Genomic DNA, 24,341 nt, shown 5'->3' with positions numbered 1-24,341 from the left:
CCCCCTCTCGGCCCACACAAAGAATGAGTAACCTACTCTCGGGAACCTGTGAGAACCTGCTGGATCCCACCTCTGGGGGGAATGGTGCCCGGGGCATCACCTGCTCTGGGCGCCACCTCGTGCCCCACTTACCTTGCCGGCAGGAGCCTGCCACAGGCTTGGGCACCTGGCTGGACCACCGCCAGGTGCTCCTTGGCCTGCGGCAGGCTCCCACCAGCAACGTAAATAGGGTGTGGGGGGCGGCATAGGGGGAGGGCGACTGTCCGCCCCCCACGTGACCAGCTGGCGTGTGCCCGGGGGCGTGTGATCCTCTTCCCAAACCTCCCTGCCCTTTTCGTCTGCTCCTCTGGAAAGGCTGGGGAGGCCCGTTTACTTGGGCAGCCCGGTTGCCTCCGTGCTCCATCTGGGGCCGAACTGGAGAGTCATGCAGCGACCGATCCCGGCCGCAGTCGGACTCTGGCACGGCCGTCAGCAATCACGAGACTTCCTCCAGCGGAGTTAGCAGCCAGCCAAGGGTGGTTTCCAGAATAGGGGCCATTTTCAGGGAGAAGGGAGAGCTTTTTACTTGTACTTTAAGAATCCATTACACACACAGACAAAAAAAAATCATAAAATACTGATTTCATAGAGACTTCCAGTTTCTTCTGCATGAAATATTAAACTGTGAACTTTCAGCCTTTGACCATTAAACATTAAAATAAAATCTGTAGCATCATTATTAACTTTAAAAACTTTTCTCCGTTTCGTTCCGTGGGATCTAGATATTCTATCAAGGGGTTTCAGTTGTCCATGAACTTAATTAAAAGTACTTTTTCTTTAAGTACATCAGAACTAGCCTGCTGGATCAGACCAGAGTCCATCTAGTCCAGCTCTCTGCTACTTGCAGTGGCCCACCAGGTGCCTTTGGGAGCTCACCTGCAGGACGTGAAAGCAAGGGCCTTCTGCTGGTGCTGCTCCCGAGCACCTGGTCTGCTAAGGCATTTGCAACCTCAGATCAAGGAGGATCAGGATTGGGAGCCATAGATCGACTTCTCCTCCATAAATCTGTCCAAGCCCCTTTTAAGGCTATCCAGGTGAGTGGCCATCACCACCTCCTGTGGCAGCATATTCCAAACACCAATCACACGTTGCGTGAAGAAGTGTTTACTTTTATTAGTCCTAATTCTTCCTTAATTAAAAGTTCTTTTTCTTTAAGTAACAAATTTAACTTGGCCATCTCAGCCAATTCCGATACTTTCTCCCACCATTTGTCAGTGGTAGGAATAGCCGGAGTTTCCCATTTCTTTGCATAAAGTATTCTTGCTGCTGCTGTCATATATAAAAACAAAGCTCCATGTTTTCTCTCCTGACCTCTATCCACAAGTCCCAGCAGAGAAGCTTCACGTTTCATTTGTACTTTAGACTATAACATCTTTTGGATTATTGTATGTTTCGACCTCCAAAATCCTTTAGCTTTTCCACAGGTCCATAAGCGATGCTCACATCTCCAACACTTGTTTGAAACGTCTTTATTCGTTGGGGTGCTGTGTGGTTTCCGGGCTGTATGGCCGTGTTCTAGCAGCAATCTCTGCTGATGTTTCACCTGCATCTGTGGCTGGCATCTTCAGAGGTGTATCACAGAGAGAAGTCTGGGGTGCTGTGTGGTTTCCGGGCTGTATGGCCGTGTTCTAGCAGCATTCTCTCCTGACGTTTCGCCTGCATCTAAGAACATAAGAACTAGCCTGCTGGATCAGACCAGAGTCCATCTAGTCCAGCACTCTGCTACTCGCAGTGGCCCACCAGGTGCCTTTGGGAGCTCACCTGCAGGAGGTGAAAGCAATGGCCTTCTGCTGCTGCTGCTCCTGAGCACCTGGTGCTCCTGAGCACCTGAGCATCTGTGGCTGGCATCTTCAGAAGATCTGATAGTAGGAAAGCAAGTGGAGTATATATACCTGTATATACAACAATATATACTTGTTAACAGACAATGGTTCTTTCCCCCACCCTGGATACTCTTAGCATGTATATATACTCCATTTGCTTTCCTACTATTAGATCCTCTAAAGATGCCTGTTTTTGCCAGTTTTTCTGGAGTTATGCGCCAACGAGACATCATCTTGTAAAAGTTCTCTTTCAAATTGGAACTTAATGTACATTTCAGCCCCTTCGACCACATAGTCTCCCCGTGCTCAAATTGGACATTGTTCCCAAAGTTAGTAACCCGTTTTATCATGCGTGTAACTGTGCACAAGAGAGCCTGTCACAATTAATACCCATTGCCTGTAATTGCTCCCTAGTTATCCTTTCATTTCATTTTGCAATCTCCTTGTGAACAATTTAGAATACTAGTATATAGAATCAAAAGTCAGTCTGTATAGTGGTTGTTGTTGTAGAAGAGGGGGCGTTTTGCATGTGGAGCCCAATGGGGGAGTGCCCCAGGGGGCATGCGGGGGGGGGGGATACCCTCCCTCTGCCCTTACCACCTCCAGTGAAAAGATGGCAGCAGAGGTGTTGGGAAATGGGACCCTTCTCTGTCATGATCCCTGGAGAAGATGCAGCTCGATGGACTGGCACTCAGCCTCATGGAGGGCAACTTCTAGAAGAAGAAGAAGAAGAAGAGGAAGAGGAGGAGGAGGAGGAGGAGGAGGAGGAGCGGAGGAGGAGGAGGAGGAGGGAGGAGGAGGAGGAGTTTGGATTTATATCCCCCCTTTCTCTTCTGTAAGGAGACTCAAAGGGGCTGACAATCTCCTTTCCCTCCCCCATACAACAAACACCCTGCGAGGTGGGTGTGGCTGAGAGAGCTCAGAAGAACTGTGACGAGCCCCAGGTCACCCAGCTGGCATGTGTTGGAGCGCACAAGCTAATCTGGTTCACCAGATAAGCCTCCACAGCAGAGTGGGGAATCAAACCCGGTTCTCCAGATTAGAGTGCGCCTGCTCTTAACCACTACGCCACGCTGGCTCTCTTGGATGTCAGGACTCTCTCCCGTGGGGGGGGGGGGGTCGCTGTTGCACAGACGTGCCCAAAAGCTCAGCCCCCCTCTCTGCTTGGTTTGTTGGGGCCAATATCAGCTGTGGGGAGTCAGTTTCTGTTGGCCAAGATGCAGGGCTCGAAGGGTTAAACTTCCTTTCTGCCTTCCCCCATAATCTCCCACTTTGGAAATGCTGGAACAACTCTGCGGCAGGCAGTTTCCCGAGGGCGTTCTCGGTGCCAGTCCTAAAAAATCACAGTGCCCAAAAATCCTGTCCTGCCCCCCAGAAGCAAAACCAAAGCCAGAGCAAGCCAGAAGGGAGGGGCCTTTCATGGCCCCCGGACACCAGAAACGGCTTCTCCCGGTAAACACCCCACCCCCAGGAAGGGGAGCTCCAGCAGCCCCTCTGCCGGCTCCCGGCCCCACCTTCCTTCCTTCCTTCCTTCCTTCCTTCCTTCCTTCCTTCCTTCCTTCCTTCCTTCCTTCCTTCCTTCCTTCCTTCCTTCCTTCCTCCCTCCCTCCCTCCCTCCCTCCCTCCCTCCCTCCCTCCCTCCCTCCCTTCCTTCCTTCCTTCCTTCCTTCCTTCCTTCCTTCCTTCCTTTCCTTCCTTCCTTTTCCTTCCTTCCTTCCTTGCTTCCTTCCTTCCTTTTCCTTCCTTCCTTCCTTTCCCTCCCCTTCCTTCCTTCCTCTTCTCCTTCCTTCCTTTCCTCCCCCTTCCCTCCCCCTCCTCCTCCCTCCCTCCCTCCCTCCTTCCTCCCTCCCCTTCCTTCCTTCCTTCCTTCCTTCCCTTCCTTCCTTCCTTCCTTCCTTCCTTCCTTCCTTCCTTCCTTCCTTCCCTTCCTTCCTTCCTTCCTTCCTTCCTTCCCTTCCTTCCTTCCTTCCTTCTTCCTTCCTTCCTTCCTTCCTCCCTTCCATCCTCCCTCCCTCCCTTCTTCCTCCCTCCCTCCCCTTAAGAACATAAGAACGCTTCAGCTTGGATCAGACCAGAGTCCATCCTAGTCCAGCTCTCTGCTACTCGCAGTGTGGCCCACCAAGGTGCCTCCTTGGGAGTCTCTCCCATGCAGGGTGATGTGAACGCTAATGGCCAGCTTCTCATGGCTGTTGCTCCTGATCACCTGGTCTGTTAAGGCATTTGCAATCTGAGATCAAGGAGGATCAAGATTGGTAGCCATAAATCGACTTCTCCTCCATAAATCTGTCCAAGCCCCTTTTAAAGCTATCCAGGTTCGTGGCCATCACCACCTCCTGTGGCAGCATATTCCAAACACCAATCACACGTTGAGTGAAGAACTGTTTCCTTTTATTAGTCCTAATTCTTCCCCCCAGCATTTCCCCCCAGCATTCCTCCCTCCCTCTTTCCCTTCATTCCTCCCTCCCTCCCTCCCTTCCATCCTTCTTTCTTTCCTCCCTCCCTCCCTTCCTCTTTCCCTCCCTCTCTTCCATCCTTCTTTCCTTCCTTCCTCCCTCCCTCCCTTCTGCTGGCAGGGTGGGCCTCTGAAGCAGATCTCAGTGGGGATGGGGATTAGGGGCTCAGACAGTTCAGTAGACCTTACAACACCCCTGCGAGGTATGCTGTGATACAGACACATGGACAGAGTCCCTCAGGCTGCTACCCCGTCACAGTTTGAACCCAGGACTTGCTAGCAGATCGGTCGAGTTTCCCCGCCTGTGTCCATCAGGGGCTTGGCCAACTGGGGAGTCTTTTCCCAGTTGGCAAAGGCTTTGCCCCCTGGGTCAGGGATACCCATTTGATGCCACCGTGATTCCCACCCCCTTCCCCACCACGGCTGCTGCCTTCTCCACCCCCACTTCCATTCGGGGCGTTTTGTCCCCTCGATGGCACTCCCCACCCCCCGGTTTAATGCCTCAATATATATTCATGGTGTGCTTGAGTTACGGTTGCCGCGGGGGCCGTAATTCTGCTCCGTCTGACTTCAGTGCCTCATAAAAACTGCCGGGGAATGTGTGGTCCCTGAGTCACGAGTGGGGGGGGGGTCCCCCTGCTCAGCCTCCCCCTCCCCAGCAACAGAATGAGGGGGGTTGAAAGGGGGGCCAAGAGACTAGGCAGTGGTTGCTGTTGGGCGACGTGCAGCCAATTTCTCTGTTGTGGGGGGGGGGGGTGTGTGCAGAGGGTGATTGGCAGAAGGGCCCCTTGGCCAGGATCTTTGGGGTCTGAGAAGAGCCTTCTTTGGGGGGGGGGCTTCTGGAAGAGGTGTCCAGGCCCAGTCTTTTGGAGGCAGGAGTCTTAGGTGGGCTCCCATAAGTGCCCACCCGGCCCTCTCGCTTCTCCCTTCTCCCCAACAGCCTCTCTTTGAGGTCTGCACTTCATGGATGGTTATGAGGGGAGTGACAGACCTCTGCCAGCAACAACGAAGAAGAGTTTGGATGTATACGCCATCTTTCTTTCCTGTAAGGAGACTCAAGGTGGCCTACAAGCTCCTTTCTCCTCCTCTCCCCACAACAGACACCTTGTGAGGCAGGTGGGGCTGAGAGAGTTCAGAGAGAACTGTGACTAGCCCAAGGTCACCCAGCAGGAATGTAGGAGTGTGGAAACAGATCTGGTTCACCAGATAAGTCTCCACCACTCAGGTGGAGGAGTGGGGAATCAAACCTGGTTCCCCAGATTAGAATCCGCCTGCTCTTAACCACGACGCCACGCTGGCTCTCCATGCCAGCCAAACAGGCTGTGCCGGGCCAGGAACCCACTGGCCTGTGCCCAAGAGCAGGTGGCCAGAGAAGTCCACTGCCCCCTCTTCATCTGGGCGTTTCAGCTGCTCTGGAGGAGTCACCTCGCAACCTGCTCCTTCCGTGCCCTGCAGCCTCGAGGCCGTCCTCTTCCTCAGCCTCCCCCGTTCCTAGTCTGAATGCCCCTTTGCCCCTTCTCTGCCAGGCTGGGGGGCGCTTTTGCAGCAGAAGCTGCGCTCTTAGAACCCCAGGGGATCTACCTGTCTACCCGTCTACCCGTCTACCTGTCTACCCACCCACCCACCCACCCACCCATCCATCCATCCATCCATCCATCCATCCATCCATCCATCCATCCATCCATCCATCCATCCATCCATCCATCCATCCATCCATCTATCTATCTATCTATCTATCTATCTATCTATCTATCTATCTATCTATCTATCTATCTATCTATCTATCTATCTATCTATCTATCTATCTATCTATCTATCTATCTATCTATCTATCTATCTATCTATCTATCTATCTATCTATCTATCTATCTATCTATCTATCTATCTATCTATCTATCTATCTATCTATCTATCTATCTATCTATCATACTTGTATACCGCCCTCCCCCGGAGGGCTCAGGGCGGTGAACAACAATAGAGCTCCAAATAAAATCAATAATACCAAAATTAGTTTAATAAGTAATTATAGCTCCATATACATTAAAACCAACCCTATTAAAATGCAGCTTCCAGATACCAAACATAATAGATGGTGGCCTATTATCAGATCCCCTAAAAGTCCCCTAAAAGAGGGGAAGAGGGGGGCGGCAGGTTCGACCAATGTTATGGTGGGGGGGGCATCAGTTCTGGGTCAGGAGTGCCGGGCAGGCCGAGAGATGCTCCACAAGGCTCTTCTGCCAGCTGGAAAGGGGAAAGGGGAGCCACGGGCTGCAGCCGGCAGAAGGAGGGGGTGTGTCGGACTCCCTTTCTCCCAAAACAGCCCGAGAGATGGGAGCACATCTATGTCCACAACCACCCCTCCCCCAGTCTCTGCACACAGGACAGAAGAGAGGCAGCATGGGGCGCGGAGGTGGGGGCGGGGGGTATGATGCAATGCCCCTCTTCCTGCCCTCTCTGCATCTTGCTGATCCTGAGATGGTTTGGTTCTCACTTGGGTACAGGAAAGCACCAGCAACCAAAAAGGTTGAGAAGTCTAAAAACTGTCCCTTTAATATGTATAATATTATATATTTTATTGCACTGTGCTATATTCTAAGCAATAAAACACTACACATAAACATTTCACCAAAGATATACATTCTTCTCTAACAACACATACGATGCCATAAAACATATTGCAAATAACCACAGAGCCTTAATTTTAATAATCAAATGCACCATATTTCAGGATGTAACGCCTCAAAAGACCGGAGAAGGCTTGACGGGTTTCGACCCAATCGGATCTTCTTCAGAGGTCGTTGAAACAACCCACGCGTCGATAGACCTGCTCACAATCCATGCACACTTTCTTACAGCCCTAGTCTGTTTGATTCCCTGCTCTTCCCCTTGACCTGCGGAGGCTTATCTGGTGAACCAGATGAGCTTGTGCACTCCAACACATGCCAGCTGGGTGCCCTGGGGCTAGTCACAGTTCTTCAGAGCTCTCTCAGCCCCACCCATCTCACAGGATGTTTGTTGTAAGCGGGGGGAGGAAGGGAAAGGAGATTGTCAGCCCCTTTGAGTCTCCTACAGGAGAGAAAGGGGGGTATAAATCCAACTACTGTCTGGGATTTTTCTACGTTTGCGCCCCGATCAGAGCGCCTTCCCTGCATGGAGGTGCCATCAATATTTCAGAGTTCTGCTTCCTCCCCCTTTCCTTTCCTTTTTTTTTTTGACGAGGCTTGAAGGGCGGATGTTCCCCGCTCCTCGCTGGGGGGCAACAAAGTCAGATCACTCAAAAGAGGCCCCACTCCAAAAACGCCCCCCGCTCTCTTCCTTCCGAAAACTCCACAGGTGAGGAGTCAAAGTTCTTCGATTGCTCACTTGAAAGCCTCGTCATCCAAAGGGAAGGGAGATGCATATTTCATTGAAGAGCCAAGCCGGGGGCTGCCGATCAAATAGTCCCTCATATCTGAGGCTCGGGAGACGGCTGCCGCCGCGGAAGGCAGGAACTGAGCGGGCACGGCCAGATTCAACCCCTTTGTGTGTCTGTGTGCATGCGCGTAGGAGGTTAAGAGCTCGTGTATCTAATCTGGAGGAACCGGGTTTGATTCCCAGCTCTGCCGCCTGAGCTGTGGAGGCTTATCTGGGGAATTCAGATTAGACTGTGCGCTCCCACACATGCCAGCTGGGTGACCTTGAGCTAGTGACAGTTCTTCGGAGCTCTCTCAGCCCCACCTACCTCACAGGGTGTTTGTTGTGAGGGGGGAATGGCAAGGAGATTGTAAGCCCCTTTGAGTCTCCTGCAGGAGAAAAAGGGGGGATATAAATCCAAACACTTCTTCTTCTTCTTCTTCTTCTTCTTCTTCTTCTTCTTCTTCTTCTTCTTCTTCTTCTTCTTCTTCTTCTTCTTCTTCTTCTTCTTCTTCTTCTTCTTCTTCTTCTTCTTTGTTGTGGCAGTGAGATCGGGACCAAACCACGCTGGTCCACCAAATGATCGTCTTAGAAATGTTTCTGGAGGATAGGTCTGTCCGGCCCTCTCTCTGATACCCCGGTGGTGTAGTGGTTAGGAGCAGGTGGACTCTAATCTGGAGAGCCGGGTTTTATTCTCTCCTCCTCCACATGAACTGTGACCTGGTGAGCTGTATTTGTTTCCCCGCTCCTGCACATGAGGCCTGCTGGCTGACTTTGGGCCAGTCATGGTTCTCTCAGCCCCACCTGCCTCAACAGGTGTCTGTTCTGGGGAGGGGAAGGGGAATGTCGGCCCTCTTGAGTCTCCTTACAGGAGAGAGGGAGTGGGGGTATAAATCCAAACTCTTCTTCTACCCAGTCATCCTAGCTTTAGCACACGTATGCGCGCATTCATCTAAGCACCCTGGCTCAGGTAGTTGCCATTCCCCAGTTGGGGGCTGGAGATCTCTTAGAATTGCAGCTGATCTCTAGACCAAGAGATCCATTCCCACCAGAGGGGGGACCGAACGGCATGGCAAATCTGTGGTGGTCCATCCCCCCCCCCCAACGCTGCCCTCCTGATGCTTCAACTCCCAAATCTCCAGGGATTTCCTAACCCAGAGATGGCCACCCTGCCGGCACGGCCAGTCGGAGTTACTGGCCCAAAGGACTCTCAGCAGCTGTGACGGTGGAGTGGACATCCAAACCTGGATACCAGTTGGTTCTGGAGCAGCAGTGGCGTAGGAGGTTAAGAGCTCGTGTATCTAATCTGGAGGAACCGGGTTCAATTCCCAGCTCTGCCGCCTGAACTGTGGAGGCTTCTCTGGGGAATTCAGATTGGCCTGTGCACTCCCACACACGCCAGCTGGGTGACCTTGGGCTAGTCACAGCTTCTCGGAGCTCTCTCAGCCCCACCTACCTCACAGGGTGTTTGTTGTGAGGGGGGAAGGGCAAGGAGATTGTCAGCCCCTTTGAGTCTCCTACAGGAGGAAAAGGGGGGGGATATAAATCCAAACTCCTCCTCCTCCTCCTCCTCCTCCTCCTCCTCCTCCTCCTCCTCCTCTTCTTCTTCTTCTTCTTCTTCTTCTTTGTTCCAACTGGCCCATTTCTTGCTGCTGAATGACCAGCTGACCCTTTGGGGGGCCTGGGAGATCTCAGGCAGCAGGGTGAGAAGCTAATAAGGAGGACACGTCCTCAGACCACGGTAGACCTCTCTAGTCCAGCTCCCTGTTTTCTGCAGTGACCAATCAGGTGCCCCTGGAAAGCCCAAGAGAAGGGGGGGCTGAGACTCCCCTCTTCCCCCCTCCCCCCAAAGAACAGACATTCAGAGGCCCCCGGCCCCTGACCACCAAGAACCCACTTAGCCATCTGAGACCCGTCCCTGGATGTGTTGGACCGGCTTTTCAAGCTGTCCAAGCGACCTCCTGGGGCCTGCCCACATCCTGCAAGCCACGTGGGGACTTGCTTTAGCACACTTGTGCGCGCGTGCACACAGACACACAAAACGCACGGCTGGCTCCGTGCAGGTCCGCAGAGGGAAACCCTGCATTGTGTTGCAGTGCATTTTGAAAAGGGAAAAAAACCCAAAGGCGTCTTCTTGCTGGCCCTTTTGCTGAATTAATTCACGTCTTTTCCCTCCCTGCACCGCCATGGAACTTGCGCTTGTCAAAACTGAAAACCCACAAACGGCTTTCAAAATAAAGCAAAATAAGTGAATTGTTGTTCAAGCTGATCTCATGCTGGTTCCACTTGGGGAGGTGCAACCGCTGTACGGTTGTGAGCGAGAGCTGGCTGGGACTCCGGGGAAGAGCCCTGTTTTGAAATTAAAACAGAGAGAGACGTTTGTGTGGTTGAAAAAAATCTCTCTTCCCCTTTTCTTCTGAACAAAACTGCCTGCGGTAGAATCCAAACCAGCATTAACCAGAGCAACGTATTACAACAAGAAACCTTCAAAACCAGCCTCAAAGAATTCAGACGCCCTCTTTGACTCTCCGGCCTTGTAATAGGGGATGGCTCTTTCCTCTAGAATGCAAATTGTCAATAAAATACAATACACAGTCCTTGGGATCACTGTGATGAAATCGTATGTTTTTTGTATTTTATATTGTAATGCCACTCTAAGCTGATTTGGAAGAGTGGCATATAAAATAAGTAAATAAGCAAGTAAATGAATGGATGGATGGATGGATGGATGGATGGATGGATGGATGGATGGATGGATGGATGGATGGATGGATGGATGGATGGATGGATGGATGGATGGATGGATGGATGGATGGATGGATGGATGAATCCGTTGAACTCTCAGCCAGCGGTGGGTGATACAAAACCCCCTCTGGGGGAGAGAAAGTCCTTAAAGGGCACGGGGCCCCATGGCTATATCGCATCAAGCCTACAGGGAGTTGCACCACATTGGGCCAATACTTGGAACTCTCTAGCACATTTGTAGAACCAGGGGGCATCCATTGAAAATGCTGGGGGCAAGAATTAGGACTAATAAAAGGAAACACTTCTTCACGCAACGTGTGATTGGTGTTTGGAATATGCTGCCGCAGGAGGTGGTGATGGCCACTAACCTGGATAGCTTTAAAAGGGGCTTGGACAGATTTCTGGAGGAGAAGTCGGTCTCTGGCTACCAATCTTGATCCTCTTTGATCTGAGGTTGCAAAGGCCTTAGCAGACCAGGTGCTCGGGAGCAGCAGCAGCAGAAGGCCATTGCTTTCACATCCTGCAGGTGAGCTCCCAAAGGCACCTGGTGGGCCACTGCGAGTAGCAGAGAGCTGGACTAGATGGACTCCGGTCTGATCCAGCAGGCTCTTTCTTATGTTCTTAAGGCCCTTGCTTTCACCTCCTGCCCGTGAGCTCCCAAAGGCACCTGGTGGGCCACTGCGAGTAGCAGAGTGCTGGACTAGATGGACTCTGGTCTGATCCAGCTGGCTTGTTCTTATGTTCTTATGGGGCCACGCCCAAGAAGTCCCTGCATCAGCTGATCCTCATGAAGGAAGATGCAAAGTAGGGCCCCCTCCTCCTGAAGGTCAGGGTGCTCGTTTGGAGAGAAGCAGACACAGCCCAGGGATCTGCACGGTAGTTAATCCTGTCCTCCTCTTCCTTTCCAGTTCCCCCCGAGGACTCCCACCATCACCTGTTTTGAGAGCTGGAGATCCTCTTGCGTGGGCATATACGCCCTACCAACCCTAAGTAATGCGTGTTAAGTAACGGAACGCCAAGCCGGCGGCCTCAATTGTCTGGCTCCGCGATGGGGTGCAGCAGCCGGAAGCCGCCATGGCCACGGTAGGGAGGGCGAGGAAATGCCTTGGGCCCGGTCGAAGAGCCTCGTTGCTAGAGCCGGCTCCCGCTAATCTGCGGATGACTAATTTTGACCTGACTGTACCAAGTTTTGTATCCCACCCTGGCCATGCCTAGCTTTGAAGAGCCAGCGTGGGGGTAGTGGTTAAGAGCAGGTGCACTCCAATCTGGAAGAAGAAGAAGAGTTTGGATTTATATCCCCCCTTTCTCTCCTATAGGAGACTCAAAGGGGCTGCCAAACTCCTTGCCCTTCCCCCCTCACAACAAACACCCTGTGAGGTGGGTGTGGGTGAGAGAGCTCCGAGAAGCTGTGACTAGCCCAAGGTCACCCAGCTGGCATGTGTGGGAGTGTACAGGGCTGAATCTGACTCCCCCCAGGTGCTCCTCTATAGTTGGTGAAGTGGTTTCGGGAATCAAACCTGGTTCCCTCCAGACCAGAGTGCACCTGCTCTCAGCCACCACACTTTCACTCCCTCTGCTCCTTTGGCTCTGATTCCCCGGGCTTCTGCCCCTTTGAGCTGTGGCCATATCAGGTGAACCAGATTAGCTTGTGCGCTCCAATGCACATGCCGACTGGGTGACTTTGGGCTAGTCACAGTTCTTCGGAGCTCTCTCAGCCCCACCCACCCTCACAGGGAGTTTGTTGTGGGGGGTGGGGAGGAAAAGGAGATTGTCAGCCCCTTTGAGTCTCCTTACAGCAGAGAAAGGGGTGGGTATAAATCCAACTCCTCGTCTTCTATGGCTTTCAAGTGATGCTGAACCCAGCTCGGTGAGGCTCCAGGGGCTCTAGGGTGCATGGTTTGTTTCTCTATCCTGCATTCCCCTCTGTGCCTCTGGTTCCTGTCCTTCCCTTCCTCAAGTGGGTTTCTTCTATCTGGCAAGTGCTAGTTGCAATCCTCGCCTTTTGGATGCTATGGAACGGAAACGCTGGGTGTGACTTGAGCTGGTCTCCTCCCGGCCTCGGGTTTTTTTTTTTCTTGCCTCCTCCCTCCTCTCAAGCGCTCCGAAGCTCCCCTCTCCTTTTTGCATTATTAATTGGATCCCCCCCCCCTTTTCTCTCTCCCCTCGTAACCTTCCCGCTGACAGCCACGTCAGCCCATCCCGAGTCTCAGCCTCCGAGCTGCATTGCGAGCCGCCTCACTAATCCCCGAGCAGCTTCTTATGGCGAGCTGATAACATTATTAATGCTCTAAAAGACCTTGGTACTTAACGGGCACGGCAGGAGCCGGGAAGGAGCCGGCCGGCTTCCAGGCTAATTTGGAAACTCTTATCCGGACAGCTCGCGCTTGCCACTCGCCTGAACTGGCCGGCACTTTGGGAGGGTCCTGGCCCCCGTTTCCTCTCCCCCCACAGTAAAGGGCCCGCAGGGCCTGTAAAACGGAGCTGTTCCGCCGGACCTTTGGAGGATCCGGCCGCTGATGGTGCCCCCCCCCCCCCGGCCCCTTACATCTGGGCCGTCTGTCACCTAATGGGAGTCGCCGTCCCTCCCTCTTGGGGAGAGGGCTTTGAAAATGGGGTTGTCGGACGTCACTTATTCTTATATTTGTATTTACTATACTTATTATATCTAGTTTTACTGTTCCTATTGCTGCTTTTAAGGGCTTTTAGCTATTTTATGACTGTATTATGTCTATATGTTGTGCACCGCCCGGAGCCCCTCAGGGATAGGGCGGTATAAAAGTCTAGAGAATGAATGAAGGAAGGAAGGAAGGAAGGAAGGAAGGAAGGAAGGAAGGAAGGAAGGAAGGGAGAGAGGGAGAGAGAGAGAGAGAGAGAGAGAGGAGAGTGAGTGAGTGAGTGAGTGAGTGAGTGAGTGAGTGAGTGAGTGAGTGAGTGAGTGAGTGAGTGAGTGAGTGAGTGAGTGAGTGAGTGAGTGAGTGAGTGAGTGAGGCCAGCCAGGGAATCTCTCCCAGAAAGTATTGTCGAAGGCTTTCACGGCCGGAATCAGCTGGCTGTTGTGGGTTTTCTGGGCTGGGTGGCTGTGGTCTGGTGGTTTGTGCACAAACTACCACACCTCCGTCCACCCAACCCAGAAAACCCACAACAGGAAGTCTCTCTACCATGTTTCCCCGAAAATAAGACAGTGTCTTATATTAATGTTTGCTCCCAAAGATGTCTTATTTTCAGGGGATGTCTTATTTTGCTGTGTTCTGTTCGTCGGGCATGCTTCCAAACAAAAACTTTGCTACGTCTTACTTTCGGGGGATGCCTGATATTTAGCACTTCAGCAAAACCTCTACTATGTCTTATTTTTTATTTTATTTATTTATTTATTATTTAAACTTTTATACCGCCCCATCCCCGGGGTGCTCTGGGCGGTGTACAACATTAAAAACAGTTAAAATAAACTAGTTAAAACAATTAAGGCAGCAATAATAATAGGAGGGGATGTCTTATTTTCAGGGGATGTCTTATTTTCGGGGAAACAGGGTAAATAGTTTCTGAAGTTCTGTCGATTGAGCGAACCACGAACCCGAGAGATGCCGGCCTGTTGCGATCGCTGCATCCCGCAACTGAGCCTTGATTGTTTCCTTAGTGTAGTTGCTCCCAGGCCTATGAGATAGGTCAGGATCCATCTATTTACCCGTCCTGACTGGTCCAAAGATTCAAAGGGGCCTTGAAATGCACGTGCATGAACTCACACTGACCCCCACCCACGGCCGGGTCTCCTTTTTCTGTCCCCCCTCCCCACAGGAAGTGTTGTCCGACGGAAAGAGGGAGACCACCATGAGCCAGCTGCTCATCAACCCCACCGACCAGGACATTGGGAGGGTCTACATCTGTCGCTGCAGCAACGAGGCCGCCCCGGCCGGCAAGGAAACCTCCATCAAGCTCAACGTTCACCGTGAGTGGAGCGCCAGCCTGGCGTGGTGGTCAAGAGCAGGTGCACTCTAATCTGGAGAACCAGGCTTGATTCCCCACTCCCCCACCTGAGTGGCAGAGGCTTGTCTGGTGAACCAGATGTGTTTCCGCACTTCTACATTCCTGCTGGGTGACCTTGGGCCACTCACAGTTCTCTCAGAACATTCTCAGCCCCACCTGCCTCACCAGGTGTCTGTTGTGGGGAGAGGAAAGGAAAGGAGCTTGTAGGCCACCTTGAGTCTCCTTACAGGAGAGAAAGGTGGGGTATGAATCTAAGCTCCTCCTCCTCCTCCTCCTCCTCCTCCTCTTCTTCTTCTTCTTCTCCTCCTCCTCCTCCTTCTTCTCCTCCTCCTTCTCCTCCTTCTCCTTCTTCTCCTCCTCCTCCTCCTTCTTCTCCTTCTCCTTCTCCTCCTCCTCCTCCTCCTCCTTCTCCTCCTTCTCCTCCTCCTTCTTCTTCTCCTTCTTCTCCTTCTCCTTCTTGGGGGGGGGGGTGGGGGGGGGGGGGGGTGGGGGGGGGGGGGTGTGGGGGGGGGGGGGGGTGGGGGGGGGGGGGGGAGGGTGGGGGGGGGGTGTGTGGTGGGGGGGCCGGGGGGGGGGGCGGGGGGGCGGGGGGGGGGGGGGGGGGGGGGGGGGGGTGGGTGGGCGGGGGGGGGGCGGGGGGGGGGGGGGGGGGGGGGAGGGCGGGGTGGGGGGGGGGGGGGGGGGGGGGGGGGGGGGGGGGGGGGGGGGGGGGGGGGGGGGGGGGGGGGATGGGTGGGTGGGGGGGTGGGTGGGGGGGGGGGAGGGGGGGTGGGTGGGTGGGGGGGGGGGGGGGGGGGGGGGGGGGTGGGGGGGTGGGTGGGGGGGGGGGGGGGGGGGTGGGGGGGGGGGGGGGGGGGGGGGGGGGGGAATGACACGGAGGATCGGGCCCAGGCCTCAGATTTAGACGTGTTAACTTCTTTTTTTTTGCATTTGATCCATTCTGCTGCATGTTTATGCACATCACACGCCGCTGCTGTAATGTCCTTTTTCTTTCCTGGCTCGGGGCCTGAATAGCTGGAGGTATCTCTGGGCTCCTTGGAACCCGGGGGGGAGGGGCTTGGCCAGAGTCCGGCCCCGGTCAGGTACTTGCTTGGTCTTTATTTTGCTTCGGGAGGGAAAGGCATCCTCCGTGGCACCCGGGCACCCTCACTGCCCCCTCCAGATGCAAAATATCACGGGGGCCAGAGCACTCCGCACCTGCTCCCTCGCCCCAAACACTGCCCAGGCTAATTCTAAGCGTGTGTCTTTGGGAGGACTCAGTGCCTGAGGAAGAGGGCAGGATTGTTTGCGAGCAAGAGCTATTTGGAGCAAGCACGGGTCCTGTTATTTTTGCACGCTCACCAGCTGTGTGGCGGGAGTTCCAAGGACAGCTTCCGTTCCTCATGAGGGGGAGAGTTCCAGAGGCCACGGACGCTCTTTGGGAGCCTGGTCTTTCAAACTATCCAGGAAGGGCTGGTCAGAGCAGTGGTCTCCAAAGAGTGTGGGGCACCCCCTTCCACGGCAGGCACCCACGCTCCCCATATTGGCAATGAACAGTGGTGAGTCTACTCTGATCAAGAGCTCCTGAGGGAAAGGATTCAAGCTTCAGTGTGCCGTGTGCCTCCTCCTTGTGCTGCCCCAAAGCAGCTGCCAGGGCTTGAGCAATAAATATACTAAGGCCTTTGAGAGCCAATCTGTGGGGCTAGAGCCCCCCAGCAGCCCTCCACCGAAGCCCGAGGGGATGCAGCCACTGCCCGGGGAAGGGGCTCCTTCCTTCTGCCAGGCTCCGAACTGCCAAGCGTGTCCGGACGTTCCTTTAAAAACAACAACAACAATAATAATCATGAGACATAAATCTGTGAATTTTCCCTCACTCCGTTCCTTCCTTTTTTTTGTTTCTTTTCTCATTCTTTTGAAAATATTATGTACTATATTTTTAGTCTTAAACACAATATATTATATATATTTAATTTTTATATATATAAAGCCTAAATGTTAAAAAAAGAGAGACTCGTCGTTTGTTTTCTGTCGATGGGGCTGTCGGGGGGTGGGAGGGAAGGGCCTGAGGCCGGAGTCAGAGACAGAAGCAGTTTCTACTCCCAAAATGAGCCAATGCTTCACCCCTGAAGTGGATGTGGGTGCAGTTCTGCCAGCCAGCCCAGCTGTTCTGCTTAGTCAGGGGACGGGGCCTCCAGTGGTTCTGATCCTGGCTGTCTTAGCAGGAGCAGCAGTGGCGTAGGAGGTTAAGAGCTCGTGTATCTAATCTGGAGGAACCGGGTTTGATTCCCCGCTCTGCCGCCTGAGCTGTAGAGGCTTATCTGGGGAATTCAGGTTAGCCTGTGCACTCCTGGCGCCAGCTGGGTGACCTGGGGCTAGTCCTTGGCTTCTCGGGGCTCTCTCAGCCCCACCTACCTCACAGGGTGTTTGTTGTGAGGGGGGGGAAGGGCAAGGAGATTGTCAGCCCCTTTGGAGTCTCCTGCGGGGGATATAAATACAAACTCTTCTTCTTCTTAGCAGGGCCACGCCCCTTCCAAGTGGCCCGAGGGAGGGTGGCCACCTGTCCACTGCCCCTAAAATTGTGTTTCACCCTTGAGTGTCAGCCCGGAACTCAGCTCCTGATTCTGTCCGCACCATTTCTGCTCTGGTTGGTTAAAGAAGAAGAAGAGTTTGGATTTATATCTCCCTTTCTCTCCTGTAGGAGACTCAAAGGATCTTACAATCTCCTTGCCCTTCCCCCCTCACAGCAAACACCCTGGCAAAGTGAACTGAAGATGAGAAGAACTGTGACTTGCCCAAGGTCACCCAACTGGCGTGTGTTAGAGATACACAGACTAGTCACCAGATAAGCCTCCAAGTGGCAGGAGCCAGGGGAGATCAAACCCGGTTCACCTGAGTTAGAGTGCACCCTGCTCTTAGCTCCCTCTGCCACTTCAGTAGCACTGAAACCCGAGGGTCTCATTAGCCAGGGGAATCCACAAACGGCCATACATTTCCCAACCCTGAACTGGCAAGCCTGTGTCCCCCCAGCTGTGGATCCCAGCAAGCCAGAGACCCCCCCCCCCATCCTTCCCGGTTGCCACCTGACAGTCTTGCAGGGGCCGAGAGGGATGGGCAGAGAAGACCCACCTGGCTGTATTCCCCTCTGCACTTCCCAGGTGAGCTGGCCTCTGCTGGAATGGAGATGTGTTTTCTGCAACCGGCTGCTGAACGCATCCTGGGAGCTCCAGATGTATTCTAATTTATTCCAGGATGAAACGGAAGAAATCTCCTCCCGGCTGCCCGGGATCCGCTCGCTTGCCTCGGCTCCCCGCTTCGTCGGCTTCTCTGGTTTCCCTCGGCAGACTCAGCTGCAGCCCTTAGAAATCTGGGTGTGGGTGTGGGTGTTGACTCTCCCCGTCTTCCCAGCTTAGCTTCAGCGCCCTGCCCTGAGTCACTTGTGGGGCTGGCCGAGCCAAGGAGACACCTCCTGAAGGCCACCAAAAGATGAGCTGGTGTAGGTGTGAGGGGCGGACAGATCCCAGCCCCCCGGGTTCTGTGCCAGCCTAGGCCACGTCGCGTTGAAGGCCAAGATGTTCTTTCCTGCATCCACAGTTGCTGGAGGGAGCCACATCAACAGGGGGCCACGTTGACCCCCTGACTCACTCCCTTCCTGGGCAGGACTTTCCGACCCAACTGGGCAGTCCAGCCCTTCCCAAATCTCCCCACAGGCCTCCCTGGTGGCCCCACTGCCTCCTGGGAGGTCCCCAAGAGGGCAGTCTGCCCCCACTTGTTGATCCCTGGGAGGAGGAGGAGGAGCAGAAGAAGAAGAGGAGGAGGAGTTTGGATTGATACCCCACCTTTCTCTCCTGTAAGGAGACTCAATCTCCTTTCCCTTCCTCTCCCCATAACAGACACTTTGTGAGGCAGGTGGGGCCGAGAGAGTTCAGAGAGAACTGTGACTACTCCCAAGTTCACCCAGCAGGAATGTAGGAGGGGGGGACACATCTGGTTCAACAGATAAGCCTCTGCCACTCAGGTGGAGGAGTAGGGAATCAAACCCAGTTCTCCAGATTAAAATCCACTACACCACGGCACGCTGGCTCTCAGAGTGGGAGAGCTCCACAATGTGGGGAGAAGCTTTTACTGTGTTCAGTTCTGGTCGCCGCATCTCAAAAAGGATATTGGAGAGATAGAAAACGTGCAGAGAAGGGCAACGAGGATGATTGAGGGACTGGAGCACCTTCCTTATGAGGAGAGGCTGCAGCGTTTGGGACTCTTTAGTTTGGAGAGGAGACGGCTGAGGGGGGATATGATTGAAGTCTATAAAATTATGCATGGGGTAGAAAAATGTTGACAGAGAGACATTTTTCTCTCTTTCTCACAATACCAGAACCAGGGGGCATTCATTGAAAATGCTGGGGGGAAGAATTAGGACTAATAAAAGGAAACACTTCTTCACACAACGTGTGATTGGTGTTTGGAATATCCTGCCACAGGAGGTGGTGATGGCCACTCACCTGGATAGCTTTAAAAAGGACTTGGACAGATTTATGGAGGAGAAGTCGATTTATGGCTCCCAATCTTGATCCTCCTTGATCTCAGATTGCAAATGCCTTAGCAGACCAGGTGCTCAGGAGCAGCAGCAGCAGCAGAAGGCCATTGCTTTCACCTCCTGCAGGTGAGCTCCCAAAGGCACCTGGTGGGCCACTGCGAGTAGCAGAGAGCTGGACTAGATGGACTCTGGTCTGACCCAGCAGGCTCGTTCTTATGTTCTTATGTACATTCCCCAAGCTTCCGCTACTCAAGTGAAAGCAAGTGCACAGAGGAAGGCCTCCATCAGCCACTACTCAAGCTAAGTTGTCCTCTCCAGTGGAGGCAGGCAAAGAGGCCCCTGAACAACACCAACACGGACACGGAGCCCCCCACCAGGAAGGGACTGGTCCCAAGGCAGGGGTTTGTCCCCCCTGTGAAGAAATGGTTTTGCCACTTAAGGTTTGAAGGGAACATTTTAACAATCACCCCACCTTGGCAGGAGGAAGGAGGAACTCTGGTCAATTGCTTTCCAGCCTCCTGAGGAGGAGGAGGAGGAGAGGAGGAGGAAGAAGAAGAAGAAGAAGAAGAAGAAGAAGAAGAAGAAGAAGAAGAAGAAGAAGAAGAAGAAGAAGAAGAAGAAGAAGAAGAAGAAGAAGAAGAAGAAGAAGAAGAAGAAGAAGAAGAAGAAGAAGAAGAAGAAGAAGAGGAGGAGGAGGAGGAGGAGGAGGAGGAGTTTGGATTTATATCCCCCCTTTCTCTCCTGTAGGAGACTCAAAGGGGCTTACAAACTCCTTCCCCTCCCCCCCAACAAACACCCTGTGAGGTGGATGTGGCTGAGAGAGCTCCGAAAAGCTGTGACTAGCCCAAGGTCACCCAGCTGGCGTGTGTTGGGAGTGCACAGGCTAATCTGAATTCCCCAGATAAGCTTCCGCAGCTCAAGTGGCAGAGCTGGGAATCAAACCAGGTTCCTCCAGATCAGAGTGCACCTGCTCTTAACCACTACGCCACTGCTGCTCCCCCCTTTTTTCTTACGAGAATGTGAGGTGGGTCAAGCTCCCCCCCTTTTTTCCCCCAAGCAGGGATCAGTGATTTGGAGGTTTCAAACCCCACCACTGCTTGGGCTAGTCACAGTTCTCTCTGAACTCTCTCGGCCTCACCTGCCTCACAAGGTGTCTGTTGTGGAGGGAGGAGCTTGTAGGCCCCCTTGAGTCTCCTTACAGGAGGGAAAGGTGGGCTACAAATCCAACCTCCTCCTCCTCCTCCTCCTCTTCTACACTAACATTGTCTAACATCTTCTAGGGCACGGATAGACAGCGGGATGGAGGAATTGTGTTGCTCTCCTTGCTTGTGGCTCTCTTGCTCCATCTGGTGCTTGGCTAAAAGTACATACTTGTAGACATTATCTTTCTTATAACTACTCTTTACCTTTGGATGCTGGCAGCCGTTCTCTGTGCCACCTAGACCTCCACTGTCTTGGACACACTATTTTAATAGAGGGGGTGCCAGTGTAACCTCTATCGGTGGGTTCTGTGGGTCAGAACTTGGAATGAGTTTGCAACAACAAATTTTAAAAAACAAAATGGTTTACTTTCTTAACATATAACACATAACATCAGCATTTAACATCACACTTCAAGGTCCTGTTCAGGTTGCATTTTCAAGTCCTTATATTTACAGTCTACTGATACTGCCAAGTCCAGTTCTTCTTTGCAAGTGGGTTGGCTCCTGAAGACTCCAAGGGGAAGTTTCCAGGAGAACTCTCACCCATTACAAACATAAAAAACCCCTGAAACAATAAACTCCAACATTTACAACATAGCAAAAATAAACAACTCCCTTCCCAGTAGTTCCCAACAACATTGGAGTTACCTTAACAAGGTGTTAAGGGCTTATACAAACCAAGGTCTGAGTCTGGTAGCCTCGTCTCCTCCAAACTACATGATCTCCGCAGCCTCCTGCTGCTTTGAGTCTCCACCCCTTTCTGGTTCAACCCATTCTGAGCATGGGGGTTACACCAGGAGGGGGGAGACTGGCAGTCGGCAAGCGGCCACCCCCCCAGGGGCACACCAGGCAGGAAATGGTCCCTGTGGTGCCCAGGATCGGGGAAGCAGGAAATACAGAGATGAGGCTTCAGAGTTTGGCAGGGAAATTGGGGGGCGGGGGTTCCTGACCCTCCCAGTGGGCAATTCCTACAATGGTCAGCAGGAGGCAGCTGCTACCTGAGGGAGGGGAGGGGTTGGGGTCCCCTGGGAGAGGGAAGGGGTGGGGGGCGCCTGGAGGTCAGAGCTCCCCCCTCCTCCTGGCCTCCCCTTTCCAGTGTGCCCACGGGGCTGCTTTCTGTTCAGAGGGGTAAGAGGCCAACTTAGAGGAACAGCAGTGGCGTAGGAGGTTAAGAGCTCGTGTATCTAATCTGGAGGAACCGGGTTTGATTCCCAGCTCTGCCACCTGAGCTGTGGAGGCTTATCTGGGGAATTCAGATTAGCCTGTGCACTCCCACACACGCCAGCTGGGTGACCTTGGGCTAGTCACAGCTTCTTGGAGCTCTCTCAGCCCCACCTACCTCACAGGGTGTTTGTTGTGAGGGGGGAAGGGCAAGGAGATTGTCAGCCCCTTTGAGTCTCCTGCAGGACAGAAAGGGGGGATATTAATTCAAACTCCTCCTCCTCCTTCTCCTTCTCCTTCTCCTTCTCCTTCTTCTTCTCCTTCTTCTCCTTCTCCTCCTTCTCTTTCTTCTTCTTCTTCTTCTTCTTCTTCTTCTTCTTCTTCTTCTTCTTCTCCTTCTCCTTCTCCTTCTTCTTCTTCTTCTTCTCCTTCTCCTTCTTCTTCTTCTTCTTCTTCTTCTTCTCATTCTCCTCCTCCTCCTCCTCCTCCTTCTTCTTCTCCTTCTTCTTCTTTTTCTTCTTCTTCTTCTTCTTCTTCTTCTTCTTCTTCTTCTTCTTCTTCTCCTTCTCCTTCTTCTTCTTCTCCTTCTTCTCCTTCTCCTTCTCCTTCTCCTCCTTCTTCTTCTCCTTCTCCTCCTTCTTCTTCTCCTTCTCCTTCTTCTCCTTCTCCTCCTCCTCCTCCTCCTCCTTCTTCTTCTTCTTCTTCTCCTCCTCCTCCTCCTCCTCCTCCTCCTCCTCCTCCTCCTCCTCCTCCTCCTCCTCCTCCTCCTCCTTCTTCTTCTGTTTCTGCTTCTGCTTCTTCTGCTTTTTCTGCTTCTTCTTCTTCCCCATTGTGATTGGGACCCAAAGCCGATCAAGGGGGCTTTTAGTTTAAGGACGCCTCCCTGGAGAAACGACTCAGAGAGGAAGCCCACCCCATCTTGCAGGCTCTTTCTCTGCTGTCACTTAAGGTTAATGTATTTATTTAGATATTTATGCTCGGCTGTTCTCCTTGGTTGGGACCCAACATCCTTCTCCTACTTCCACCTTGTCATTAAAACAACAACCCTGTAAAGCAGGTTAGGCTGAGAGAAAGGTACTGCCTGAGAGTCTCCACAGCAGAGTGTTTGAAAGACAGCCATCTTGGTCTCCAGTGGAAGAGCTGGATTCGAATCCAGCAGCATCTTAGAAGCCAACAGATTGGGGTGGGGGCATGACCTTTCGAGAGTCAGAGCTCTCAGGGGGACCTGACTAAATGAGCTTTTGTAACCTCTATCTGTGGGTTCTGTGGGGCAGAACTTGAAATGAGTTTGCAACAACAAATTTTAAAAAACAAAATGGTTTACTTTCTTAACATATTAGCATCAAACATCAACATTTAACGTCACACTTCAAGGTCCTGTTCAGGTTGCATTTCCAAGTCCTTATTTCTACAGTCTTCTGATACTGCCAAGTCCAATTCTCCTTTGCAAGTGGGTTGGCTCCTGAAGACTCCAAGGGCTGGATGAACAGGATTCAACAGGATGAAGGTTTCCAGGAGAACTCTCACCCATTACAACCACAAAAAGAAGCCCTGAAACAATAAACTCCAACATTTACAACATAGCAAAAATAAACAACTACCTTCCCAGTAGTTCCCAACAACATTGCAGTTACCTTAAAAAGGTGTTAAGGGCTTATCCAAACCAAGGTCCGAGTCTGGTAGCCTCGTCTCCTCCAAACCACATGAGCTCTGCAGCCTTCTGCTGCTTTGAGTCTCCACCCCTTTCTGGGTCAACCCACTCTGAGCATGGGGGTTACACTTTCTCTTCCGAAAGGTCAGGCCCCCACAGTTTTGTGGGTCTCAAACCTGGTAGCTCCACAGCAAAATGGGCCTCCCAAGTGGGCTCTCCCGGATCCTATTCTGACACGTCATCGATCCGGCTCTCTCAGCAGAGGATCGCTGGGTGCAGAGGCGAAGCTGCAGCTGCATGGTTGTAATGGGGACATCTGGGGCAGCTTGCCCCGGGCACGGCCATTGCAGTCATACCTCAGGACGGGGGCGGGGCTGGGGCGTTTTGGGGCAGGGGGCACGCAGGCCGTTCATGCCCCGGGCACAGTTCCCCCTCCCTTCATCACTGGCTGGGGGGGGGGGGAGCAAGCCGAGCTGGCATGCATTTGGCAGCCGAACCGTGGGGTCTTCCGGTGGTGTGGTCAACTCTCTCTGCTCCTTTGTATGAATCTGGACCCGGGAGGGTATCGTGGGCAGGGTCACTGACTGGCCTTAAAGATGAGGGCGGGGGAAGGGGGCTTCTTCCGAGGATACCAACCTGTCTCCTCGTCCTTCCTCGGTGCCAGACCCTCCGACGGTCACGCTGTCCATCCAGCCTCAGACGGTGCAAGAAGGGGAGAGGGTGACGTTCACCTGCCTGGCGACAGCCAACCCCGAGATCAAAGGCTACAGGTGAGGAGCGGGGCGGGCAGGGAGGAAGGAAGGGGACGAGCCGTCCGGGCCTCCTGTTGGGCCTGCCCCAGAGGCTGAGGCCGCTCCCGTCCCTCTGTTTCCTCTCAGGTGGGCGAAAGGTGGCGTGATCCTGGAGGATGCCAAAGACAGCAAGTACGAGACTCAGGTGGACTACACCTTTTTCACGGAGCCCGTCTCATGCGAGGTCCACAACGATGTGGGCAGCACCAACGTCAGCACCCTGGTGGACGTGCACTGTGAGTGGCCGGGGAGGGTGGGTTGCCTTTTGCCCCCCCCCCAAGACATAAGAACATAAGAACATAAGAACAAGCCAGCTGGATCAGACCAGAGTCCATCTAGTCCAGCTCTCTGCTACTCGCAGTGGCCCACCAGGTGCCTTTGGGAGCTCACCTGCAGGAGGTGAAAGCAATGGCCTTCTGCTGCTGCTGCTGCTCCTGAGCACCTGGTCTGCTAAGACGACAGTCCTCTTGAAGTGGTCCAAGTGGTCTGGTGCCACCGGGCCTGACCCGTTCCCCTCTCTGCATGGCCGTTCCTGTCCATGGGCCGGATGCAGTCCCGGGCCAGACTTCCTGTCTTCATGCTGGCACTTTGTA

At 53.2% G+C, this 24,341-nt stretch overlaps 1 protein-coding gene across 1 annotated transcript in view; it reads left to right on the top strand.

Annotated features, from left to right (window-relative positions):
* Positions 1–24,341, top strand: part of KIRREL1 (kirre like nephrin family adhesion molecule 1) — a 122,418-nt gene that overhangs the window by 83,888 nt on the left and 14,189 nt on the right. The window contains 9 exon segments of the mRNA XM_048483923.1: positions 355–497; positions 3,238–3,314; positions 5,841–5,905; positions 7,534–7,647; positions 9,560–9,697; positions 11,459–11,535; positions 14,245–14,395; positions 23,622–23,727; positions 23,836–23,984. Of these exon segments, the coding sequence (XP_048339880.1) occupies positions 355–497; positions 3,238–3,314; positions 5,841–5,905; positions 7,534–7,647; positions 9,560–9,697; positions 11,459–11,535; positions 14,245–14,395; positions 23,622–23,727; positions 23,836–23,984 (1,020 nt within the window).

The sequence above is a fragment of the Sphaerodactylus townsendi genome, linkage group LG01 (assembly GCF_021028975.2).
Source record: "Sphaerodactylus townsendi isolate TG3544 linkage group LG01, MPM_Stown_v2.3, whole genome shotgun sequence".
In the NCBI taxonomy this organism is placed as follows: domain Eukaryota; kingdom Metazoa; phylum Chordata; class Lepidosauria; order Squamata; family Sphaerodactylidae; genus Sphaerodactylus; species Sphaerodactylus townsendi.
The sequence above is the reverse complement of the archived record's forward strand: the minus strand, read 5'-3'. Positions and strand labels throughout refer to the sequence as shown.